This window comes from Erigeron canadensis, chromosome 3 (genome assembly GCF_010389155.1).
Source record: "Erigeron canadensis isolate Cc75 chromosome 3, C_canadensis_v1, whole genome shotgun sequence".
NCBI lineage: Eukaryota > Viridiplantae > Streptophyta > Magnoliopsida > Asterales > Asteraceae > Erigeron > Erigeron canadensis.
The window spans coordinates 36,280,540-36,302,555 of NC_057763.1; the positions used below are offsets into that span (position 1 = coordinate 36,280,540).

At 35.1% G+C, this 22,016-nt stretch overlaps 6 protein-coding genes and 1 long non-coding RNA gene across 7 annotated transcripts; 3 read left to right on the forward strand and 4 right to left on the reverse strand.

The window, feature by feature from the left end:
* The first annotated feature begins 912 nt into the window (after positions 1 to 912).
* LOC122592039 (mediator of RNA polymerase II transcription subunit 15a-like) lies at positions 913 to 7,366 on the forward strand. Its single transcript, XM_043764252.1, has 11 exons — positions 913 to 1,046; positions 2,946 to 3,039; positions 3,448 to 3,520; positions 3,630 to 3,962; positions 4,362 to 4,432; positions 4,634 to 4,708; positions 4,799 to 5,812; positions 5,926 to 6,165; positions 6,350 to 6,517; positions 6,675 to 6,763; positions 7,147 to 7,366. Exons 1-11 carry the CDS (start codon positions 913 to 915, stop codon positions 7,364 to 7,366), a joined length of 2,511 nt encoding a protein of 836 aa, XP_043620187.1.
* Positions 7,367 to 8,337: 971 nt separating this feature from the next.
* Positions 8,338 to 10,580, forward strand: LOC122594554. The gene is made up of 3 exons (XM_043766995.1): positions 8,338 to 8,765; positions 9,930 to 10,077; positions 10,178 to 10,580. The coding sequence occupies exons 1-3, from the start codon at positions 8,367 to 8,369 to the stop codon at positions 10,402 to 10,404; spliced, it is 774 nt and encodes a 257-aa protein (XP_043622930.1). The 5' UTR covers positions 8,338 to 8,366; the 3' UTR covers positions 10,405 to 10,580.
* Positions 10,581 to 11,117: 537 nt separating this feature from the next.
* LOC122594553 (phosphatidylinositol 4-kinase gamma 1-like) lies at positions 11,118 to 12,763 on the reverse strand. The gene has a single exon (XM_043766994.1). The coding sequence runs from the start codon at positions 12,761 to 12,763 to the stop codon at positions 11,162 to 11,164; it is 1,602 nt and encodes a 533-aa protein (XP_043622929.1). The 3' UTR covers positions 11,118 to 11,161.
* A 32-nt stretch (positions 12,764 to 12,795) lies between these two features.
* Positions 12,796 to 14,598, reverse strand: LOC122594555. Its single transcript, XR_006323034.1, has 4 exons — positions 14,524 to 14,598; positions 14,312 to 14,357; positions 14,132 to 14,210; positions 12,796 to 12,874 (listed from the first exon to the last, which is right to left on the reverse strand). It is a non-coding gene; the product is annotated as an uncharacterized LOC122594555 (long non-coding RNA).
* A 2,184-nt stretch (positions 14,599 to 16,782) lies between these two features.
* Positions 16,783 to 17,728, forward strand: LOC122592040. Its single transcript, XM_043764253.1, has 2 exons — positions 16,783 to 16,958; positions 17,260 to 17,728. The coding sequence occupies exons 1-2, from the start codon at positions 16,783 to 16,785 to the stop codon at positions 17,726 to 17,728; spliced, it is 645 nt and encodes a 214-aa protein (XP_043620188.1).
* A 1,490-nt stretch (positions 17,729 to 19,218) lies between these two features.
* LOC122592041 (F-box protein At5g41720-like) lies at positions 19,219 to 20,220 on the reverse strand. The gene is made up of 2 exons (XM_043764254.1): positions 19,748 to 20,220; positions 19,219 to 19,480 (listed from the first exon to the last, which is right to left on the reverse strand). Exons 1-2 carry the CDS (start codon positions 20,218 to 20,220, stop codon positions 19,219 to 19,221), a joined length of 735 nt encoding a protein of 244 aa, XP_043620189.1.
* Positions 20,221 to 20,605: 385 nt separating this feature from the next.
* On the reverse strand, positions 20,606 to 21,852 carry LOC122592042. The gene is made up of 2 exons (XM_043764255.1): positions 20,881 to 21,852; positions 20,606 to 20,767 (listed from the first exon to the last, which is right to left on the reverse strand). Exons 1-2 carry the CDS (start codon positions 21,850 to 21,852, stop codon positions 20,606 to 20,608), a joined length of 1,134 nt encoding a protein of 377 aa, XP_043620190.1.
* Between the last annotated feature and the right edge of the window lie 164 nt (positions 21,853 to 22,016).

Here is a 22,016-nt window from a genome sequence, read left to right on the forward strand (position 1 = left end):
TCCACTGCCACCGCCATTGACGTACATGCGTACAACACGAGTACCCTTTTAATATATAGTATACTGTGTTAGTTTTTAAATAAGGAGTAACATTATATTGTTTGTAATAATATTTCTTTTAAATAAAATAAGTAATAGTATTATATTATATTGTATTGAACAAAATAAAATACAATTATTTAAAAATTGTATCCAGGCCATCATAAGTAGCTTATAGTGATCATAAGCAGCTTATAGTCATTTTTCGCTTAAAAATTTCAATTCATGGTTCAAAAATGAAACATTATGTAAAAAGTAAGTAGTACAAGGGACCTAAATGTAACTTCCAAAATATGTGAGAGGCATATTAATATTTAAAAGCTTTTTTTTTTTTATGCAGAAAAAAACGATGCAATAAACACCAACTTAAATATATCAAAGAAAACACAGAAATGGTGATATCATGTATTACACACACAAAATGTAACGTAAAATTACATATTCACATTTTTCATTCTTTTTTTCAAATAAAAATTTATAGCATCTTTAATATGAATTCTCTCTCTCTATACGTTTTTCTAAACTTGTGAAGAAAAACATCGAACAACCACCGACTAATTAAAATACTTACGTCGTAGCCATTGCCACATCTTGAGTTCGACTTAATTTCTGCTAACATCACTTGTCGGTTCATGAATCATCATCATCACATTACATATAATGCAGCTGCATGTTATATATAATCATATACTAGCTAGTACATACTTTTAACCTAGCTAGCTTGTTATTATTAGTATATGGTTTGATCATATATATATATATATATATATATGATATGATGGACCTTAATTAGCATATAGTCTATGTAGCTATATATGTATAATGCAGTTTGATTAATTAGTACGTACGACATACGTACTAATTAGTTGCATGATGAATACCGAAGGTAGTAGTAGTAATAGTGAACGCGCAATTATTGATGATCTGGATTTTGATATTGATGGGATTTTGGATAGCTGGATTGATGACCTTATGGATGATAACTGTGAGCTTGTGATGAGTTCTGGGTAAATTCTTGATTTTTGTTTTCATAATCTGTTACTCTTTTGTTAAGTTAAGAAAGTATTATTTATTTTTTTAATTATTTTTGAATTAAATTTATATCTTGCATGTGAGAGCAAGTAGTCAATTTGGGATACTTATTATTTTCTAACATGTTTTGTGGTAATGTCTGAATTAATTGAATGTTTATCAATTGATTTATGGTGAAGTATTTCCTTGGCTTTTATAATATTTTCATAAATTTAAAGTCAAAATTTCTTAATATTACTTGAAAAGTTAACTTTTATTTGGGAAAAAGGTATTCTTAGATCAGTTTCTAGTAACTTTTATGGTTTTATTTTTAGATTTGTATGAAAACAATTAAACATTTTTTTTTCATGTTTAACACTATTATTTCTAGGAATTGAACAAGCAAGTAGAACACTTACTTTGAATTTTGTATATATATATATATCTTCATCAGAAGAATCAAAAATTAATTTCACACAAACACAATTATTATTATAGGTCAAGACAGTTAATTGATAATAGGAAGACATCACTTAATATTGAACTTAATAATTATATTAATATTAATACGGCTAATTCTAATTTGTTTATTTTTCATACTTTTTTTACAATCATACATGAACTTAATATAGTAATTATAGATTAGCTTGCAGGATTTTCAGCATAAGACAAGCTAGGTACTTCTAATTTAGTTTACATATATATGCAAAAGAAACTTTTGAAAGAAGATTATTCTAGTCTAACATTTAAGACCATGCATATAACGGTTGAAGATCTGTTCTAACTAGCTTGTTTGTTTCCATACAAAGTGATCTTTCATATATTACAAAAATTCCAACAAAGAAACAATTCAGCATATATATGTAAAAGATGACAAGAAATTAGCCAAGAAGTGGTTAATTAAGTCCTTTATCATACATGTTTGTTCCTCAATATATGTTCTTTTGCTTCTTTATGTTGTCGCTTAGTTGTCTATTGTCGTTTAGCTGTCTATTCGTTATCGTTGTTAGTTGCTTCATATCTATAGTTGTCGTCACTTGATAACGCACATTTCAGGTGAGAGCTATTAAGTCCTACGTCAGATGTTTGTTCCCTGTATGTTCTCTGGCTTCTCTTTGTTGTCGTTTAGCTGTCTGATATCGTTTAGCAGATTAAATAAAGATAAGAGTTATTGTCAGTCTTATATCAGTAATCGTTGTCGTCACTTGCTATCATATGTCCCGTGCATACGTTATTTGCATCCTTAACATCCACGTGTCTCAAGATATTAGAATTTCCTTAAATGTTAACACGACTTGTTAGATATATAAATTTGTCAAAAAAAAACATACTTTGCTTGCGTGTGTATGCTTAGGTATATATGTGGCGGAGCCAGGAATTGAGGTCTAGGGTGGTCGTGGCCACCCTTTGCCTCAATGTGGCTCCCCCTTTGTAACATCAATTGTGATGTATCAAAGGGCAAAAGGCTTATAGCTTAATGACATGTACATGTTAGCACGTGGATTAATCAAAAGATCATGAGTTCAAGTCTCATAGTAGCAAATTATGTGTGGTTGTGGTGACAGGGTACCCTCCTATATATACCCATTTTTTTATTATTATTATTTTCCTTTCTAAAAGAAATAATATTAAAATTGTCAATTATGATGTTGATCATCAATTTTGGAAGGAAAAGATTTGATATGATGATATAAAATTACCTTTTAATTGTAATATATTCTAGTGACAACACTTGGTTAGCTTTTTACTACTCATTTTAGCTATATGGATGCTGCATGTTAGATTATAAACTAGACCGACTAGTATGATTTCTGAAGTTAGGCCTATATGCTAGCACCAAGATCTATGCATAGAGCTGAAATGAAAGTATGTAACTGCTTAATTTTCTTGGCCAGGGTGGAAACAATGACCATCAATCCAGGTCCTTGTCAGCCAATCATGTCCACTTTAAACAGCAACACAAATTTGAAAGGAGGTTCAGCAAATCAGGTATATATGCTCATATTTTCCTGATTCAGTGATCATGTATCCATATGTTTCATGTAGATTGCCTAATTTTTCAAGAATTTTGTTTTTACTTGAGCATTGTGTTGAGTTATTAGTCAAAAGCTGCTTTCTGTGGATTAGAAAGTTTTTAATACTAGCTTTAATATGTTCAACTAGTTGCGAAACACATACTTGAAGTGAACATTTCTACAAGGAAACAAAGCATTAGGAAGATTTCTACAGGGAAACAAAGCGATTTAACACTAGTTATTTAGTTGATACAATGAATTGACAAAGTAGCCCCTGAAGATGGAAAATAAGGGAGAATTGAAGTGCAATATGAAAATTAATTGATCATTTAAGAAATTATTTTGTTATTAAGCTAGCTAGCTATATTTGTTTTACATACAGTCGCAATATGGAATTGCGAAGGAGATGACGTCTATGAGCAGCTTGATTCCCAACTATTCAACATACATATCAGGTAACAAGTGAGCTTTTTTGGTTACAGAACGATTGACTAAATTTTTTCCGAAGTTTCTAAAAATGTTTTAGAAAAACAACCTTCATGATAATTATAATTCGTGTTGCAGGTCAGGTCTTGTCCGCTGAACCTATATACTCATATGTCACTAATTCAGCTGCACATAATTCACAGTTAGGTAGAACAACAGCCTATTCCCAATATCACCATATACAGTCGACCCAGTCAAACCAAAATCCACCATCGCTGCAGCATGTCTTCAATAACAACTCTTCCCAGCAGCCACTAACACATGCATTAGCAGATCAATCAAACATCACTTTTAGTAACCAAAAGAATGAAATCCAATACCAAGTGGGGGCTCTACAAAATCCAACACTTCAAACTCAGCAAAACCCGAATCAACAACAGTTGCAGTTACAACAAGATACAGGGACTGCAGGTAATTTGATATTAGATGGGATACAACAAGAAGCTAATAATATATAGTATGTACTTTTTAGGTAACGGTATCAAACCTAACACATCTTTATAGAATTATGTTTTGCGACTTGCTCTTTATTTTACTATAAAGCTCAATGATATATTAAGGACTCATCATATTATTTGGTACTATACGCAACTTGAAATTACATAGTTTTTTGGTTTGTGCTTGTTTTTGGTTCACATTCTGGGTAGAGACCACCCCGTTATAAAACTGAACAAAATTAGATTGGTCTCATTTTTGTATATACTCCTTAATTCCATGTTAGTTTTTGGTTTTGGACTTTTGGTACCTGACTTTTTAATAAATCTTTTCTATGTTAGCGAATGATAATCATTATTTGATCTTAATTGGCAGCTTCAGCCGGTTTTGTAGCTCCTACAGAACTATACCCTCCAGCTGCTTGGCGTGAGTATGCTTTAACACAGGTATTTACATATCCTAGTTCTGCCTGCTTGAGCGCGTTGTGTATCTTTCAACCAAATGTCCACTTCTGTTACCATACCTTATTACGTTGTTTCTTGTTTATTTGACGCATCTGGTTTCTTCTTTATTTGAAGCATCTTTATCGTACCTTATTATGTTGATTTATCTTCTTATGATTCATTGTTGTTTAATGTGGTCTGCAGATCCGACTGATGAAGGAAAAGTACTTTAGCGACCTACTGAAAATGCATAGAAAGGCCACACAGTTCCGTAATCAGGTCCAACTCTTTATCACTTACATTCAAACCATTTATGAACCCACATAATTTCTTTATTTGTTGAGTCTCGTAATATTTTCTTTCTTGCAGGCAACACATGTGGAGGCATCAAAGGAGTACCAACGTGTCATAGTTTTTCTGGAAAAGATGCTAACTTTTTTGAGTATCTCTACAGATGAAGGTCTTCCTATAAATAACCAGAAAACTTACGGTTACATGACTCAAATAGCCAACTATGTGAAATATCATATGGACAAGAGTGTTGCTTCTTCTCAGCACCCTGAGCCGGGCGGTCACCCATCTAGAAGACATGTGCATCCTAATAGACGCAGAAAGTTGCTATACAACCCGCCACCAAATCCTTCTACAGGGGTTGTAAATTTGGATGACATGGCAAACTTTAATCAGAATTATCCATCAAGAAGACTACAAACTGGAAGAATGCCAAGTGTCCAAAACAATAGATCTTCTCAAATAGGTATAGATCAACAGCCTGTGAATAATCTGCAACGTATCGGTTCCTTCAAAGCTCCACAGCCAATTGGTTTGAACACATCACAACAGGTAAACTCAGGATCTAAGAATAGCAGTGTTAACGCGTCCGGCTTTCCTGTAGATTTACCTTCAAATACAACTGCCTCAAACTTTACATCTAGACCGCTCAACAACCAACCAGCAGCAGCCAATCAGAAGTTAAATTTAGAAAAAATGAAGCAGCCAATGTACAAAACAGATGAGCCTAATGAGTCAAAAGGGGGTCAGGCCATGTCTCCTTTGGGTTCAAAATTGCTGAATCCGGGTCATTCTCCACAATTTTCTCGTCCATTGACTCAGAAGCCAATTAGTCAGCAAACAGCTTCTCCTCAATGGTCTTCTTGGCTGTCAACTGTTACATCGTCAGGATTTGATGTAAACCATGTGTTGTCACCAGAATCGATAGCACGTTCACCCTTCATACTTTCTTTTTCACCCAATACATCTGGTCAATCATCACTGTCAACTGCAGAGAGTAAAACACTAAAAACACCCGTGGATCCCCCTTGTAAGGAACAAGGCCAAGAAGAGGAAAAACCCAAAGATCCAATCCAACGTTTGGTGGATGCGGTGCGTCATGCTAGCTTGTTTACAATTGCATCATGTTTTGATAGCATTATTTTCCATATAATATTCAAAGTATTTTGGTGTGTGTTGATTGTTATATTGTTTTTCCATTTCAGGTAAAATCAATGTCTTCGAAAGCAATGAGATCTTCATTAACTGCCATCAGCTCACTCAAAAGAGATATGGATATAGTACCTAACATTGAACCTCCATATACCCTTGGCTCATACATAAATGACAAAGAGAATGCCATGTTAGAAAATGACAACGAGCCAGAAAGAAAAATCAGACGCAAACTAAGTGTTTCATCAGTGTCTCAAGATCCGTTTAATTTTGAGGAATGGCCTGAGATTGAGGTAATTCAGTTAAACTTCTTAATTAAGCTGCAAGTTTCTCATACTCGATATTATTTGATGGAAACTGAATTGTACCAAATATAATCAAGTTGAAAAACAAGGCACAAGCAGTTTTTCTCAATGTTTTAATTCCCCTGATGTTTCTAAGTTTAATATTTTTTTTCAATAAATGTTACCCGAACAGAACAAAGGGACAATATTGGCCGAGATCAAACAGATTAACAACAAGCTACTTGAGACATCCATGGTTGTAGTGTCAGAATCTGCTCAAGGAACCATGGTCCATTGCATGTTCAGGAATGTCTGTTTCCGTGATTTACTTGGTCCACGAGCTGGGGTTTCATCTGAAAAGGTATACTTTGAATTTCGGAAACTGCCTGCTAGCTATGTGTAGCTTTTATGGTATAAGAAGTGCTGTTCTGCTAGGTGTTTCGTCTGCCATATGTTCTAATCTACATATGATATTTATTTTAATTTGAATGTAAAGCCTCTTTTGCTTCTTCATACAGATGCCTGAGTTTGTGACACAGCTACTTGTTCCGGTTAGCTATCCAGCCTTGGCACCTAAAATCTCGAACTTGTGTTCTAATGTCTTGAGGTAATGATAATCAAATCTTTATTAGAAACAAATAACAAATTGGATCATATTTCTTCGCACTTTGTAAATTCCTTCACACTAATCAGTGCTTAACTTTTGAAGTTTGTGAACTCATTATAAAAAAGAACCTACCTTACACTTGTAAGTATATATATAAGTATAATTGTGATAAATCTGCTTCTAGATATGCAATATATACATATGGTAATGAGCATTGATTGAAAAAACTTGATACTTATAAATGCATAGATATACCTAATTAAAAAGTATTGTCTAGCTAGCTAGTAGATAAATGATCAGTTGTACAATGAAATGCATAGATATACCTATGATGTTAAAATATATGAACTTTTTTTGGCACTAATTAATTAATCTGGTAACAGTGAACCGTGGGGGAAGCTCTATGAAAAGATGGTGACTCGATTTGATGTTGCACTTCGTGGGGTTGTTGGACAAATGATGCTTGGAGATATAGCACAGAAATGGGATGCCAGTGTGCGATTTGTGATGACTGAATTTGTGCAAAAAATGGGGGGACAAAGCTTCAGTTCGATACATGGAAGCTGGGAGAGTTGCGTACACAGTTCTTCTGGCTCTAACTAAAGCCCGAAACAAAACTTTGTATGTCTTGTTTGATATATGCGTTGAGAACCTTGTGGATTTCCGTTTCTATACTTTCTGTTCCCATGTGTGTCAAGTTGTTTCGATCGTTCTATGTTTGGATTTCAGTTCATGTACTTTCTGTTTATATTTGTGTCAAGTTGGGTCAGTTTATGTTATGTAATAAAACGACTCTATGTGTGTAGAATTTGTAAGTTAATTTGTTCGGTCAAATATTGTATGATATTATTATAAGTATATGGTAACTTTTATAAGAAAGTTGAATATTGTTATATAATAAAACGACTCTTTTGTAAGTTTGTTTGGATTTCAGTGGATATTTTTTTTATTATTGTATTAGCCAAGCAGCTTGGGTTCAACCCGGACATATATTGTAATCAAAATTTTAAAATCAAAAAAATATAAAAGAATATATATGTAACATACCAATATATATTATAATTTGATATGAAGATGGTGAATTGACTAACACAATGATATGTAAAATAAGAGTATATGTTGCGTTAACAAAGTATAAAAAGACATTTCATAATATTTTATAGAAAAAATTAAAATTTATTTGTTTTAAATAATAAATTAAAAATTTTAAATAAGTATTATGTGAGGGGTTTTTTTTTTTTATCAAATATGACATCATAAATGAAAGAAAAAACCTTTTAATAAATGTATGATCTTGACGTATCATTATCCTTCTAAAAAACAATCGTTGTGATAACTATTTGGAATTATTTTTATGATATTTTTGTATTAAGAATTATAACGCTTTTTCAGTTTTTTGGTCCAACAAAAAGTCAAAAACCGGTTTACCTCGATTGTAAAAAAAAAAAAAGTCAACGGAAAAATATTGCGTGCGTGACAACCTCTCCTTTTGAAACTTGCTCTCAACCACACAAACTAGTAAAAGGAAGTGTAATTTAGTAGAAGCAAGTAATTAATTAAAAAAGAAAATGGAAGTGGAAGCAAAAGAAAAAGAAAAATAAGAATGGCGGCTAAAATTTGCTGCTCACTCGCACTTATGAAAATATCATCATCATCATCATCATCATCATCATCACACCATTATTATCTCACATCAAATTCCATATTCATCAACAATCAATTCTCCCGCTTCTTATCCTCAACATCTTCATCATTATCACGCCATTACAAGCCATTAGTATTCGCATCGTATCGTTTTCCACGACGTTCCATCCAAGCAGATGATGATAGTAGTAGAAGTAGTAAGTTCGGGGAAGCAGTGGGATTATTCAACAGCAGGGAATATTATGGGTGCCATGACATTCTAGAAGATATATGGAATGATTCTGAAGATCCTGCTATTCGATCACTTGTCCATGGGATTTTGCAATGTGCTGTTGGTTTTCATCATCTCTTCAATCAGGTCAGCTCCCCTACCTAACTATCTTCTCTCCATCATATATCCAATTATATTAAAATTTATTATTATTATGTGGTGTTTGGCATAATTAATTCTAGGTTTTGGGTTTTTTTTTTTAACTAGGTGATGCACGGCTATTGATTCAACCTAAACAACCAATGAGAATTTAAAATGATTTTCACTAAATCATGTGGAATAGCTAATGGTGTTTGAATTAAAAGATAGAAATGTCTTTTCAATTCAATTATATAAGATTTGAAGTTTTAAAGTTTGAAATCTAAATACTTTCACTTTAGTTAAACATATCACATTGATTAATTTTCTAAATCACAAATGAGTGCCAAGTAAGTAGGCTACTCTATATGCTATATAGGATTGGTGATGATGTGGATACCTTGATTTAGGTTAAACGGAGTGAGGCTTCCTCACAAGAGGGTGACTTGTGTCATGTGACGCCATGTCAGCACATAGGAAGTCCCTCAAAAATCTTGGAGTAAGGCAACTTTTGTAAGGGGAGACTTCCGCCAAGTGGCACTATATAATTGGTTGAAGAAATAGAAAAGTGAAAAAAAGTGACGGAGAGAGAGAGAGTTGTGTGTAATGTGTGTGAGTAGTTGCCCGACTAGAATTGGACGGGGAGGTTTTTTCCCCCAAATCGCCCCTTGGGGCAGTGTAATAAGCCCTGAGTTGCCCCCCAAAATGGACGGGGAGGGTTTTTTTTGGCAAAGTCGCCCCTTGGGGCAGTATACATGGCAACTTGGGGGGCAACTCAGGGCTTTTTGGGTGTGATATCGCCCTCCCCCAAAAGTCTTCTGATCCTATTAGGATAGAATAATTCTCGCTTAGTTATATAGAAAGAAAGATAAATGAGCTTTGTTGCCTTGCTTGACTTGGCTGAAACTGTGGAAAAAAGAGAAAAGATCAGCCCAAAAGAAAGCCCGAATGAACCAGCCGGTTTTCAAATATCAAAAACCGAAATTTAACCTAGAACTAGCCCAACCGACCCATTCACAACCGTAAACGAATGTTGGTATATATATTATCTGTGTAGGTGACTAGTTACTGTAGTATATTTTTTGGTATGTCATTTTGACATAGCAAGCAGCTCTGATGCAGTTTTAAGTTGTAAGATCACAAGCACTACTTGATATTTTGATATACTTATAGAACCATAAAGGTGCAATGATGGAGATGGGAGAAGGATTATGCAAGTTGCGAAAATTAAATGTAGATGATGGGCCTTTTCATCAGTTTGAGAGGGACATGACTGCAGTTTTGGAATTCATATACCAAACACAGTTAGAGTTTGCTGCCTGTGAGTACTCTAAGTTAAACTTAATGGCATATTTTCAGGTAATGTGCAGATTATATCACCTTGATCGATGATTGGTTTGTGTGTCATTTGATCTGATTAGGTAGCGACGACATGTGTGTTGCTATGGATCAATCAGAGACTTCATACAAACTTCTTGGTGGTTATGGTGCTGGTCAGCATTTGTATTGGTTAGAAATGGATGGGTCTGCGAGTTTATATATTGTTTTTTCCCCTGATAGATCGAATACTAGCGGTGACCGACCAAGGGTAAGACTTCCGATTCTTTACGCTACTCAAGAACATCTTATGGAGCTGGAGCATACTTGACCATTTATATGCACAAACCACCTGTAAGTTTATTAGTATAGAATATTTTTCGGGTCATAATACCCAATTACATTTAATTGCATATATTTATACGTATATATAAATGAATGTCTAAGTAATTTGTGAACAATGTTTTAGCTCATTAATATACGTCAAAGTATCAAAAAATTGAACAATTATACTGTAATTTGGTATATGTTAAATCCACTTCTTTCATTCCAATATGTACCAAAGAAAGCAAGAGATGAAGTATTAGATACATACTATGCAGCAGTGCTACTTTTACAAAACATATAGACTTCCACTGCTAGAATCACCAAGACAAATATTAGGTGAATCCACCTTCAAATTAACAAACAAAAGTTAATAAACATTACATGACACCTTACGATGATATATTGAGGAGAAAAAACACACTTATACACTTAAGATGAGCGACCTATGCACCAAACTCCTCTTTTTTCGCAACACATGATATGCATTTTGCAAATTAGACGACTTCCATGACTTGAATGGTTTTAGGGTTCCTAAAAGTCCTATACAATTCTATTTTGAGTAAATTTAACACTAAGAAAGGAATGTAACCTATGGGTAGAATTGGAAAGGATGGCAGAGATTAGCCCTTCACTTTTCCGACATACAAGTTATCTACAATCTACATGAGTAGCAGTTTTGGCTATATAATGTACATTTACTTTGATCCAATAAGGTGAAATCAATTAGTACCTGCTTTTTGTTCACGAAATCAACGTTCTCTTCAGAATTCACAAGAATTTCCTAACCTCTGTTTCAACAAGCTCATACTCTTTTTCTCTTCGAAAGCCTCTGGTAAAAGCTCCTCAAAATATTCCAAGAACGACGACCATTCTTCTTCCTTCATTTCCTCAAACGAAACACACACCCCGGCATCATGATTGTTGTTATGAGCGGCAAAACTCACACTTCTGAGTATTGGTATCCCGGCTGGGCCACAACCATCTTTTGAATCACTCTCTTGTAATAGTCTGGCTAGACGCGGATCACTTAACTTACTCCTTTCTCCTTCTGATGAATTTTTAAACATTTTTAATGGTTTGTCAGTTGCCGGATGTGTTGAAGCATCCCCTTTTGAGTTGAAACTATCTTCAAACTCCTTGTCAAATGTAAACATTTCCTCGAATTCTTTGACTTCATCTGTTTCATCAGTTGTTATTTCCATGTCTAAGTTAGCCTTTGCGTTTTTACATATATTTTCCAAAATACTCCAACTTTCTTCACCCCCAATGAACTCCCGTGTCATCATATCACCCATATCAGCAAGAGAAAGTCCAGCAGCAGTTGCCCGTTTCAAGAAAATGGTACAAAGTATGAAAACACGTACAGAGCACTCCCTAATTGACGGAAGTTCAGTTCTAAGAAGTTCAGCATCTTTAAAAGGATCAAGATTTGAGATATAATCAACTTCTGTTTCTGAGAATGGAATTAAGGCTTGGGGCCAATGCAACCATTCAAAATATGGATCATCTAATGACTCGGGTAAACAAAACCCGTGGTCAATTGGGATGAGTTCAGCCATCCCAGCGACATAGCTCCCATGAAAGTTCTTCACAAGCATGTTTCCAGCATGTCTGTCAAGATTAAGGACCCTAATGTCAAGTATGCCAATACGGTGAACAGAACTAACTGAAAAGCCAGAGGGGCCCAAATCTCCTGCATCTGTATCATGTTCTACATATCGTTGTATTGACGTGATTTTAAAAGGTGGGTTTGAAGCCAATCCTGTGTTGTTTACATTAAACGGGACATTACATATTTTGACAAGTGCTGATGGAGGAACACCTGCAAAGCCACCATGGTCAAGCAAATAAGCAGCTAGTTCTCTAAGCCCAGTTTCACCTACCCGGATGGATCGTTTCATCCCGGGCTGGCCTAGCATTCTTCCTGCAAACCCTTTTGGATTGTTGAATGCTAGTGGTTCTTCATCAGCTGGCTTGACAACTGCAATGGTATTTCCTTTTCTTGATTGCAAATAGTAGGCGCCGCCAAGGCCACTTGGTACTGGTGTGGGTTTGACCCCAGATGCTAATGCAATGGCAACCTCGGCTACTAGAGCATGAACCCTTGGAGCCTTACGACCACTAATGATTTCAATTCTTGGGTTAGGTGATTCAAACTCTTCTTTTGCTTGAGTGGCTAAAGAAAGACATGGTGTAGAATAGCTTTTGTGAAAATTTGCAGTGAGATTGGAGGTATGTGTGGTGGTGATGTTATGGGTGAGCTCGTGCATGGTGGTATCGAAATGAGAGTAAGATTGGAGTCGGCATTTTGGGAGTTGGGCAAGTGACTTAAATCCATGAGGATGATCAACGACTACAGCCATCCTGGTGTATATCATGCATGTAAGAATGGCTGCAACACATACTAAAAGAGCAGGTTCTATGAAAATCTTTCAGAGGGTTCGTCTTTCCATAGGAGATTAGCCATCACATGCCTACTAACCAACAATAACATTTGTTAACATCAAGCAGAATTTTAAAACAACACAAGAGATCAGAATCTTTTAAGAATTAATTCTGATCTTAGGCACTAAAATATGATATGCATACAAGGGAACATAAGGTCGCATACGACAAGTACGGGTGGCAAGACTCAGCCTAAAACCTGACATGAATACAAACAGGCTAATCAAGATGGTGAAATTCCAAATTTCCAACCCACCAACATGATTTTTTGTTCATGTTTGTTTCAGATTGGTCACTTTGGTAAACATCTTGACCCGTATTGTCTAATACGAGTATAACCTAACATTGAGGTAAAGCTTCACAAACTTAAGAATTATCTTTCATTGTTCAAATAGTATATTTATGTCACTAGTTATCTAATGTCTCAAAGCAAGGCCCCTGAGCACGCATGACTATTAAAAGCTAGTCGAGTGGACGGGTTTAGACCTAGTATAACCTCAAGATGGTAGTTCTTCAACTTCAATCCCTTCTTTCACTTATTTGTATGCCTTTATCTTCTTTTCTCCCTCCTAAAGTTGACTCATTTTCTAAACAAGCGAAATGGGCCGTTAGAAAAGTTTCAGGTTAGGGTTGGAATCTCAACAGCATAATCTAATTAGGTTGAGTTGAATTTGGGTGATACCAAGTTGCCAACCAGATCCCGGCCCGATTGCCATGTTAGCCCCAAGTAATAAGCAATGCTTAAGACTGCTAAAACAAAAGAGCACATATAATATTTGCATGACTTCAATGGTTTAGGATGATCATCATCTCTCTTTTTTATTTCCATATATTTTTCGGTAAAGGAGACGACAACCAGTACAGAGTTATTCAACTTAGATCATAATCTTCAAGTATAATTAAGAGGGCCTTTTAGATCTATGGATGATATGCATTAAAAATGATATAAATATTAACTACCAATTTGAGACTTTAGAATGATTTGTACGTTTTGCTCAATTCTCATGTTGATCAGTAGGCCAACAACAAAGCATATCGACATATAAAGGATGATACGCTATGAAAATTGTAAGAAAATTGCAACAAATGTTCTTTATTATCAAATACAAGCATTCAACTTCTACGACAATCATCAAAACAAAATCACAATCTGTTATTTTTTAATATATTTTAAATCAATCGAATGGGATACTAATCAGTATAATTATGATCAAACCGAAAGACATATTAACAACGACATATCCAAACACAAATCATTAATTCGTATAAAGAAATTATGATCTTACTTGGCATTGGCATATACTAACGATCGAGATTCTTGCATATATGTCAACTACAAGATCCAGGCCACTAATCTCCGACCACCTATATATATATATTGTATATCATGCCCCATTATTTATTCATATAAGAACAAGAATAGAACAATATTAACATAATACGATACGTTATGATATGATATATACCATCGCTAATTCCCTCGCTCCTCCGGTGAAAGATTGCCACAAGTAACTGCAGATTAAAAGAAAAAATTTGCATGTTAATTATATATAAGATGATCATCTTGCATGGTGGCCTATAAATATATGTATGTATTGAAATGCATGGTGTACGTTGTTATTAATATTAAATGATAATGATTATTGGTGAAGAAGAAGAAGAAGAAGGAATAAGAGACCCTGAATACTGGTGAGGCATTCAGGGAGAGCAAATCTGCGATTTTGGAGAGCGCGAGAGAGAATGATTCCGTCACCCAAACAAATGATAATAAAAAGCCTTTTTTTTTTTTGTTGTTGTAGACGAAGAAGGAAAAAAGAAAACAATCCCTACCCCCCTTTCTTTTTTCTCTCTCCTTCTTTCATCTCCTTTAAACATATACTAAAGAAAATGCCATATTTTCCTACAAACTAGGCTCATAGAGTGGGTACTTTTAAAAAATATAAAATAATCTCTACATATTTTAATTTGTATTTATTATTTTAATTTGATATTTCAATTAAAGCAACTCGATCACTGTGGCAAAATCACCCAAAATGTTGTCATCGCTAACACGCTCCATCAAGCCAATTCTACAACAAAACCTTTATAAATTGATAATGTTAGGACTAGAGTTTTTTATTATTTTAACGAGATATTATTATATTCATAAATTAATAAACTATTAATTTAAAGAGATTCATGTATGACCATCAAAATTTTCATTTTCAATTTACATTTACACATTAAATTAATTAAACTTGTCAAATTCACTGTTTTAAATTAAAGATTGTTCAATGTACATGATTCTAAATTCATTACTATAAAATGTTCAATGATAAGTTTTAAAGTTATATCAACAATGGTTTCTAAACTAAAAGCTTAACACCTGTTATAAACATATATATGTGCGAGTACAAAATTGTTGTGTGAGTATAAGAGAGATCACCAAGGATGTGAATGAGTTGTTGGATTATTCTGTTGAAAATAATGATTGTTATGAAGTTCAAAGCATTAAAAAAGTTATGGCGGATACTCTTCAAAACCTGGTTGATGATGAAGTTGAGGATGATTCAGTAGCTTTGGAACCAGTCACTCGGAAAGAAGCATTGCAAGCGGCAACAACTCTTTACAACTTTTTGATACAATACGAGAAGACACTATATAAACTCTTAAATGCAATGGGAAAATTTAAGGATGAGCTCAATATAAGTTTGAAGTTCAAAAAAAAAAAAAAAACAAGTGACTATAGATTCAGTTTTTACTAGACAATATTAAAATTTTTTCATATTTAAGGAATTATTAATTTTATAGTTTCACTGAGACTAATATATTTACATTGAGGTTTCAAAAAAATTATTATCTTATTATTTTATTGATTGAGATTTAATTTTGTACTGGTCCCAAGTTAGGACCGGATAATTTATTAACTTTATCGAGATTATTAATTTATTAAGTATTAAATTATAAAAGTTCTACTGTATTTAAGTAAGTTGGTCATAAAGTTTCCTTTTGAAGGGATATCTTATGTGGAGATGATCACGCGTCAAAGGCTTTCTTGCCTCTATCCTTGCTACCATTTTTTTTCATCTTAGGCACATCAATTTTATTAATGTTATCAGTATGCTCACTCAAACAATCTAGACCCATTTATTTAATTACGAGTTTAGTGTCCACGCATTGCGGCGGCGGTGGAGATGAAGGGCAGTGGTGGAGATCGAGGGAGGCGGTGGAGAAGGAGGGCGACGGCGGAGGGTGATGGAAGGTCGATGAAAGTGTATTATGATTAGAGAGAATGGTGAAATGAGAGTATATAAGGGTTTTATGTTTAAATAAGGGTATTCTATGGAAAAAAATATGCTTAAGGGGTATTATGGAAATACTAAAAAACGTGCTTAATTTCTAAAAATAAAAATCAATATATTTTATATAGGTTTATAGATATAGATTTATAGATAGATATAAATATAGATTATAGAAATGTGCATGAAAAATAAAGGTTCAACTTTCTTTCCTCGACGGACAACTTATATATGATAGACCATCTTGAACATGGTTACGTCGAACCATGGAGTGTGAATTAGGATTTGAACCAAGCACCAGTTGGAAAACACAAAACATGGCGTCTTAACCATATATTCTTAGGGGTTGGCATCAGGCGCAATATGGAAGCGTGGTGGATGCGGCGCCACCGCTACTCCACATCGCCGTCATCCCCTCACCACGCATCGTGGCTTCAAAATGAGTGGTGTGACCACACAGTCGACCATCCGTTTTTCCCCTTTGATACTTGTGCAATGACTACTTTGACCATTAACGGCTCATTCCTTTTTTTTAACTTTAATATTTTTATTTACTTATATATACATACAACTACAAAACACACACTACAACTTACAACACATCCACTTTCTCTTTAAAAAAAACACATTACAACTCAAACACATACACACTAAAAAAAATGGAAAAACGTGTTGGTTCCACTTTAATCATCGACGAACCGTTCGAATGGTACGACGATAGTAGTTTAGAGGTGTTTGCGAACGCGATTGAGGCCGAAGAAGCCGAAAGTTCCACGGCATGGTCAGGACTGAAGCGTAAAGTGGTGAACCGCAACCGTTGGACCGCTTCACAAAGGTTGCATCGCGACTACTTTTGTGAAGAACCAAATACGACGATGATTTTTTTAAGATAGGTATCATATGTCTAAACGACTATTTTTGAAGATCGTGCATGATCTTGAGTCCAGCGTATTTTCTGGACTTGTATGATGCCTGGTTGGCCAAGAGTTTTACCCCGATATAGAAGTGCACATTTGCAATCCGGCAGCTTGCAACCGGTAATCCACCAGATGAGTACGACAAGTATTTAGAGATGGCCGGGAGAACATCACGTCAATGTCTTCAATTTTTTGTGACGCTATGGTTGACACTTATAGCAGCGAATATCTGTGTAAACCAACAACACATGATATCCACCGTTTGTTTGAAGCACACGAAGAGAGGCATCACTTGCCTGGAATGCTCGGTAGTCTAGATTGTACACATCTTGTTTGGAAGATGCGTCCAAACGAGTGGAGGGGTCAATACAAAAGGGGTGATCATGAGTACCCCACTATTATGTTGGAAGCAACGACGTCTCAGGATTTATGGATATGTTACGCCTTTTTTGGTCCTCTGGGTGCTCTAAACGACATCAATATGTTGCAACAATCTCCCTTGTTCCTCCCCGAGCGTATGGGCACTGCTTCTTACTATCCATTCACTCTAAATGGGCGTATTTATAGACGTGGCTACTATCTAGTATATGGCATATATCTTATATGGTCTACGTTTGTTAAAGCGTACAAATACCCTACCAACCCGAAAGAAAAAATAACCAATATAGATATAGAACAGGAGATATAAGAGAATTCATTTATCATTAATCGAATGATTACAAGAATGAATCCGTTTAAATTACATCTTAATGATTACGGATTAAATCAATCGAGACGACTCTTGATAATGAATTACATAGTGGCGGAATGGCGGGGCATAGATCTCTACCCCGATCCCTATGGACGACCTATGTTGCAATTAAAATCATCCACTGAAATCAATAACCTAAGAAAACTATATATAGGCTGATTATAGGTTGGGCTTGGTTAAAGTCGTGGCTGACATGTTAATAACCTCAAAGGATTGACATCAAATAAATAACTTCAATGAATTAACTTCAAAACCTTTTTAAATATGAGCCTTAGAATTGTATTGCAGCAGACAATAATAAGTGCACAGAAACTGTACTAACAAGTTTCCATTTAACCATAACTTGCCATGCAAGTTATCATTGGTTAATGTGTCAAAACTGCATATTCGCATTTATGATATTCTGTATTTCTGTCTATTAGCTAGCTGGAGGATGTTCATCAGGAATATGGTTGGAACAGCAAAGTCAGATTAAATTGATACAATGAGTCAAACATGGCTCATCATTCTAAGATAATTTTTAGTTAAAAGAATCTTTAAGAACAAGACTGATTGAAATGTTTGATTTTAACAAGTACCGAGGTAACGCTTTAAAGTTTCTATAGAGTACATTGGACTCAAATATAAATATTTGAAAAGATGTATGCTAATAAGAGATTAATTCTAAGCTTTTAATTACAATTACAAGAATATATTGTACGAGTAACATATATTATGTCATATCTGAGTTTTGTGATCTAATAAAATAAAATTCTACTAACCATTCGGCTACATCAACACTAGACAAAACTTTATAACATCAAATTTAACAATGCAACTACAATTATTAATTCAAACAATATAATTACGTTACTCTACTAATAACAAAAGATGACAACTAATTTATGGCTTTCAATTTCGATACATATCATCCGGTTGGTCAAGCTTGATGAACATACTTAGTCGTTCTTCTCGTCGAACCCCTTTTGTAACAGTTTTGAAAAGGTTTTTAAAAAGACATTTGTAAATCTTCTTGTAGAGTTTAATCAGAAACATTTTTATAACCATTCTCAGTAAGAAACTCTGCCATCGCTCTGCGATCCACGGCTTTACTCTGCCCTTCAAATTAGCTGTCTCGATATCAGACCGTAAGAAGAAAACCTGATCAATATTATGAACATTAGTATTTATCTTCTTGATTATATCCATATTGTCACTTCTAAACTTGTAAAATACAAGTGTATCGCAAAATTCCTTTAATATACATGTATCCGAATCATAGAAGCTCTCCAATGACCCCCTAATTTTAGTATCTTCATTATTCTGATTTAAATCATACAATTTCTCTCATGTTTTGTCATTAATATTATTAGTGTTGCGGACCCAAATCTGCCAACAATATTCGTTTGGTCATGGCTGAAAACTAAATCCGAGCTTCCCTTCATACTTCATAAGCTTTGTGAAATCTTTGTGAATATCAGGACGATAACTAGGGGAGGTGAAAACGTTGTCTGTTTTTCTGAATATGTATCGAATTTCAAGATGTCACCGTTTGATAATAGGGTATAAATGGATCCACTGGTCGTGATGGGTTGTCCGTGAACAGGAATATTGACGTCGCCATGTAACATTGATGGAGGTAACCATTTCCATGCCCATTCTTTTGAATCAAAGATTTCACAATTATGTGTGAAGGGGGATTTTAAAGGCCTGTAAAAAGTAAAAGCATGATTAGAATAACTATTAAATCAAATAGTTTTTAATCATAATATAATTATTGTCATCAAGTGATTATATACCAGTATATAGGAAAGTGCTGATGAATACAGACTAATTAAATGTTGTAGTTAACGTACATAAAAATATTATACCTTTCTATATCAAAATTAAGTTCATCACTGATATAGAAACTTACGATTTTAGACACCTTAACCACAGCCCGGCCAAAAGGTTGTATTTAGCAATATAGAAACTTACGATTTTTTAGGTTTAGACAGTCTGAGAATCTTGTAATGCAACGGGTTTGATTCCATGGTGACGACAGCAACCATAGTGGTCTGAAACCTTGTTTTTGGATTCGGCAAAGCCAAGACCTGCTTAGTTGCAGGTTTACAGACATAGTACAAAACCATCCTATGATGTCGAGGATGGGGAACCTCAAACACGGCTATACCCTGCTCATTTGTTGCCACGATACGAGTTTTACGAGGCAAAAACTTGAGATCTGTAGTGGTTGAGTGAGGCGAGGGTACAAACTCGTTTATGTAGTTATTTCTCGTCATGTTTTGTACAAGAAAACCGGATACAATGTTGTTTCTTTTCTTGTGTAACTCAAAAAGATATGAATCGTATGTGAGCGAATTGAGTTTTTTGCTGGTAGCACGGATGCTATCGAATGCCTTCAAAGGCAATCTCGATATAATCTCGAACATCATCTCGTCGGAATCCATGATGTGAAACATTAAAACTTTCATCGAAAATCGGAGCTAATTATAAGTTCGTAGAAAATAGAGATGCTAAGAGTTTTGTAATAGAGGGTTGGTAACCCACCTTTCATCCTTTTTCTCACCACTCACTTCTAATCAATCATAGCATGCCACCTCAACTCCACCACTCATTCAAATTTCATTGGCATCCGACCACTCACTTCACCACTCATTTTACAATTTTTATTTTATTTAAACATTAAATTTCATTAAACTAAAAATATTCAAATACATAAACATTACATAAATAATTCTTGGAAACCTTAAAACAAATAAAAAAACATACTAGAAATACTTAAAAGATATAACATAAATAATAGAAATACGACTACTCCTCATCATCGTTCAGCTAGAGGTGTGGTAAGTTTAGACCCGCTAGATGCTCTATCAGATCATACCAGAGACGGAAATGTGTCTCCTCGTCCTGTATCTCCGGTAAGGCGTCCCGATGACTACTTGGGCGGACAACTGGATCTCCTATATGAACTGGGCAAATCGCACGACCACTATCCTGAATGATCAAGTTGTGCAGAATCACACACGCATACACCAAGTTCCTAATTGTTCCTAGTGACCGTTGTCGAAACGGTCGATCAATGATATGCCATTTTTCTTTGAGAATACCAAATGCCTGTTCAATATCTTTGCGAGCCGCCTCTTGTGCGTTTTGAACATTTTTTCTTTCAGGTCGGTAGGGTATTTGTACGCTTTAACAAACGTAGACCATGTAAGATATATGCCATCGACTAGATAGTAGCTACGTTTATAAGTACGCCCATTTACACTGAATGGAACGTAAGGAGCAGTGCCCATACGCTCGGGGAGGAACAAGGGAGATTGTTGCAGCACATTGATGTCGTTTAGAGGACCCGGAGGACCAAAAAAGGAGTGCCATATCCATAAATCCTGAGACGCCGTTGCTTCCAACATAATAGTGGGGTATTCATGATCACCCCTTTTGTATTGACCCCTCCACTCCATTGGACACATCTTCCAAACAAGATGTGTACAATCTAGACTACCGATCATTCCAGGCAAGTGATGTCTTTCTTCGTGTGCTTCAAACAAACGCTGGAGATCATGTGTTGTTGGTTTACGCATATATTCGGTCTTGTAAGTGTCAATGATAGCGTTACAAAAAACTTGAAGACATTCACGTGATGTTCTCCTGGCCATCTCTAAATACTCGTCGTACTCATCAGGAGGATTACCGGTTGCAAGTTGTCGGATGGCAGATGTGCACTTCTGTATTGGTGTAAAACTCTTGGCCAATCGGGCATCATACGAGTCCTGAAAATACGCGTATCTCGACTCAAGATCATGCACGATTTTTAAAAAAAGTCTTTTAGGCATACGATACCTATCTTCAAAAAAATCATCGTCGTATTTCGGTTCTTCACAAAAGTAGTCGCGGTGCAACATTTCTGAAGTAGTCCAATGGTTGCGGTTCACGACTTTACGTTTCGCCCGTGACCGCGCCGTGGAACTTTCGGCTTCTTCGGACTCAATGGCGTTCGCAAACACCTCTAAACTACTATCGTCGGACCATTCGAACGGTTCGTCGATGATTGTGGTGGAACCAATATGTTTTTGCATTTTTTTTAGTGTGTGTATGTTTGAGTTGTATTATGTTTTTTGAAAAAGAAAGTGAATGTGGTGTGTTTGTTTTGTAGTTGTAGTGTGTGTGTTTTGTGTTGTGAGTTGTATCTATATATAAGTAATAAAGTATTAAAAAAAAAACAACAAAGTTAACCGTTAAC

Coding starts and splice junctions, on each gene's coding strand:
- LOC122592039 (XM_043764252.1), top strand. CDS start 913: ATGAATACCGAAGGTAGTAGTAGTAATAGTGAACGCGCAATTATTGAT. Junction 3,040..3,447: donor AAGGAGGTTCAGCAAATCAG/GTATATATGCTC, acceptor TTTTACATACAG/TCGCAATATGGAATTGCGAA. Junction 5,813..5,925: donor TCCAACGTTTGGTGGATGCG/GTGCGTCATGCT, acceptor TTTCCATTTCAG/GTAAAATCAATGTCTTCGAA.
- LOC122592040 (XM_043764253.1), top strand. CDS start 16,783: ATGGAAAAACGTGTTGGTTCCACTTTAATCATCGACGAACCGTTCGAA. Junction 16,959..17,259: donor CGTTGGACCGCTTCACAAAG/GTTGCATCGCGA, acceptor TGACACTTATAG/CAGCGAATATCTGTGTAAAC.
- LOC122594554 (XM_043766995.1), top strand. CDS start 8,367: ATGGCGGCTAAAATTTGCTGCTCACTCGCACTTATGAAAATATCATCA. Junction 8,766..9,929: donor TTCATCATCTCTTCAATCAG/GTCAGCTCCCCT, acceptor ATATACTTATAG/AACCATAAAGGTGCAATGAT. Junction 10,078..10,177: donor ACAGTTAGAGTTTGCTGCCT/GTGAGTACTCTA, acceptor TGATCTGATTAG/GTAGCGACGACATGTGTGTT.
- LOC122594553 (XM_043766994.1), bottom strand. CDS start 12,763: ATGGCTGTAGTCGTTGATCATCCTCATGGATTTAAGTCACTTGCCCAA.
- LOC122592042 (XM_043764255.1), bottom strand. CDS start 21,852: ATGCAAAAACATATTGGTTCCACCACAATCATCGACGAACCGTTCGAA. Junction 20,768..20,880: donor AGATATTGAACAGGCATTTG/GTATTCTCAAAG, acceptor TTGATCATTCAG/GATAGTGGTCGTGCGATTTG.
- LOC122592041 (XM_043764254.1), bottom strand. CDS start 20,220: ATGGATTCCGACGAGATGATGTTCGAGATTATATCGAGATTGCCTTTG. Junction 19,481..19,747: donor CTGTCTAAACCTAAAAAATC/GTAAGTTTCTAT, acceptor TACTTTTTACAG/GCCTTTAAAATCCCCCTTCA.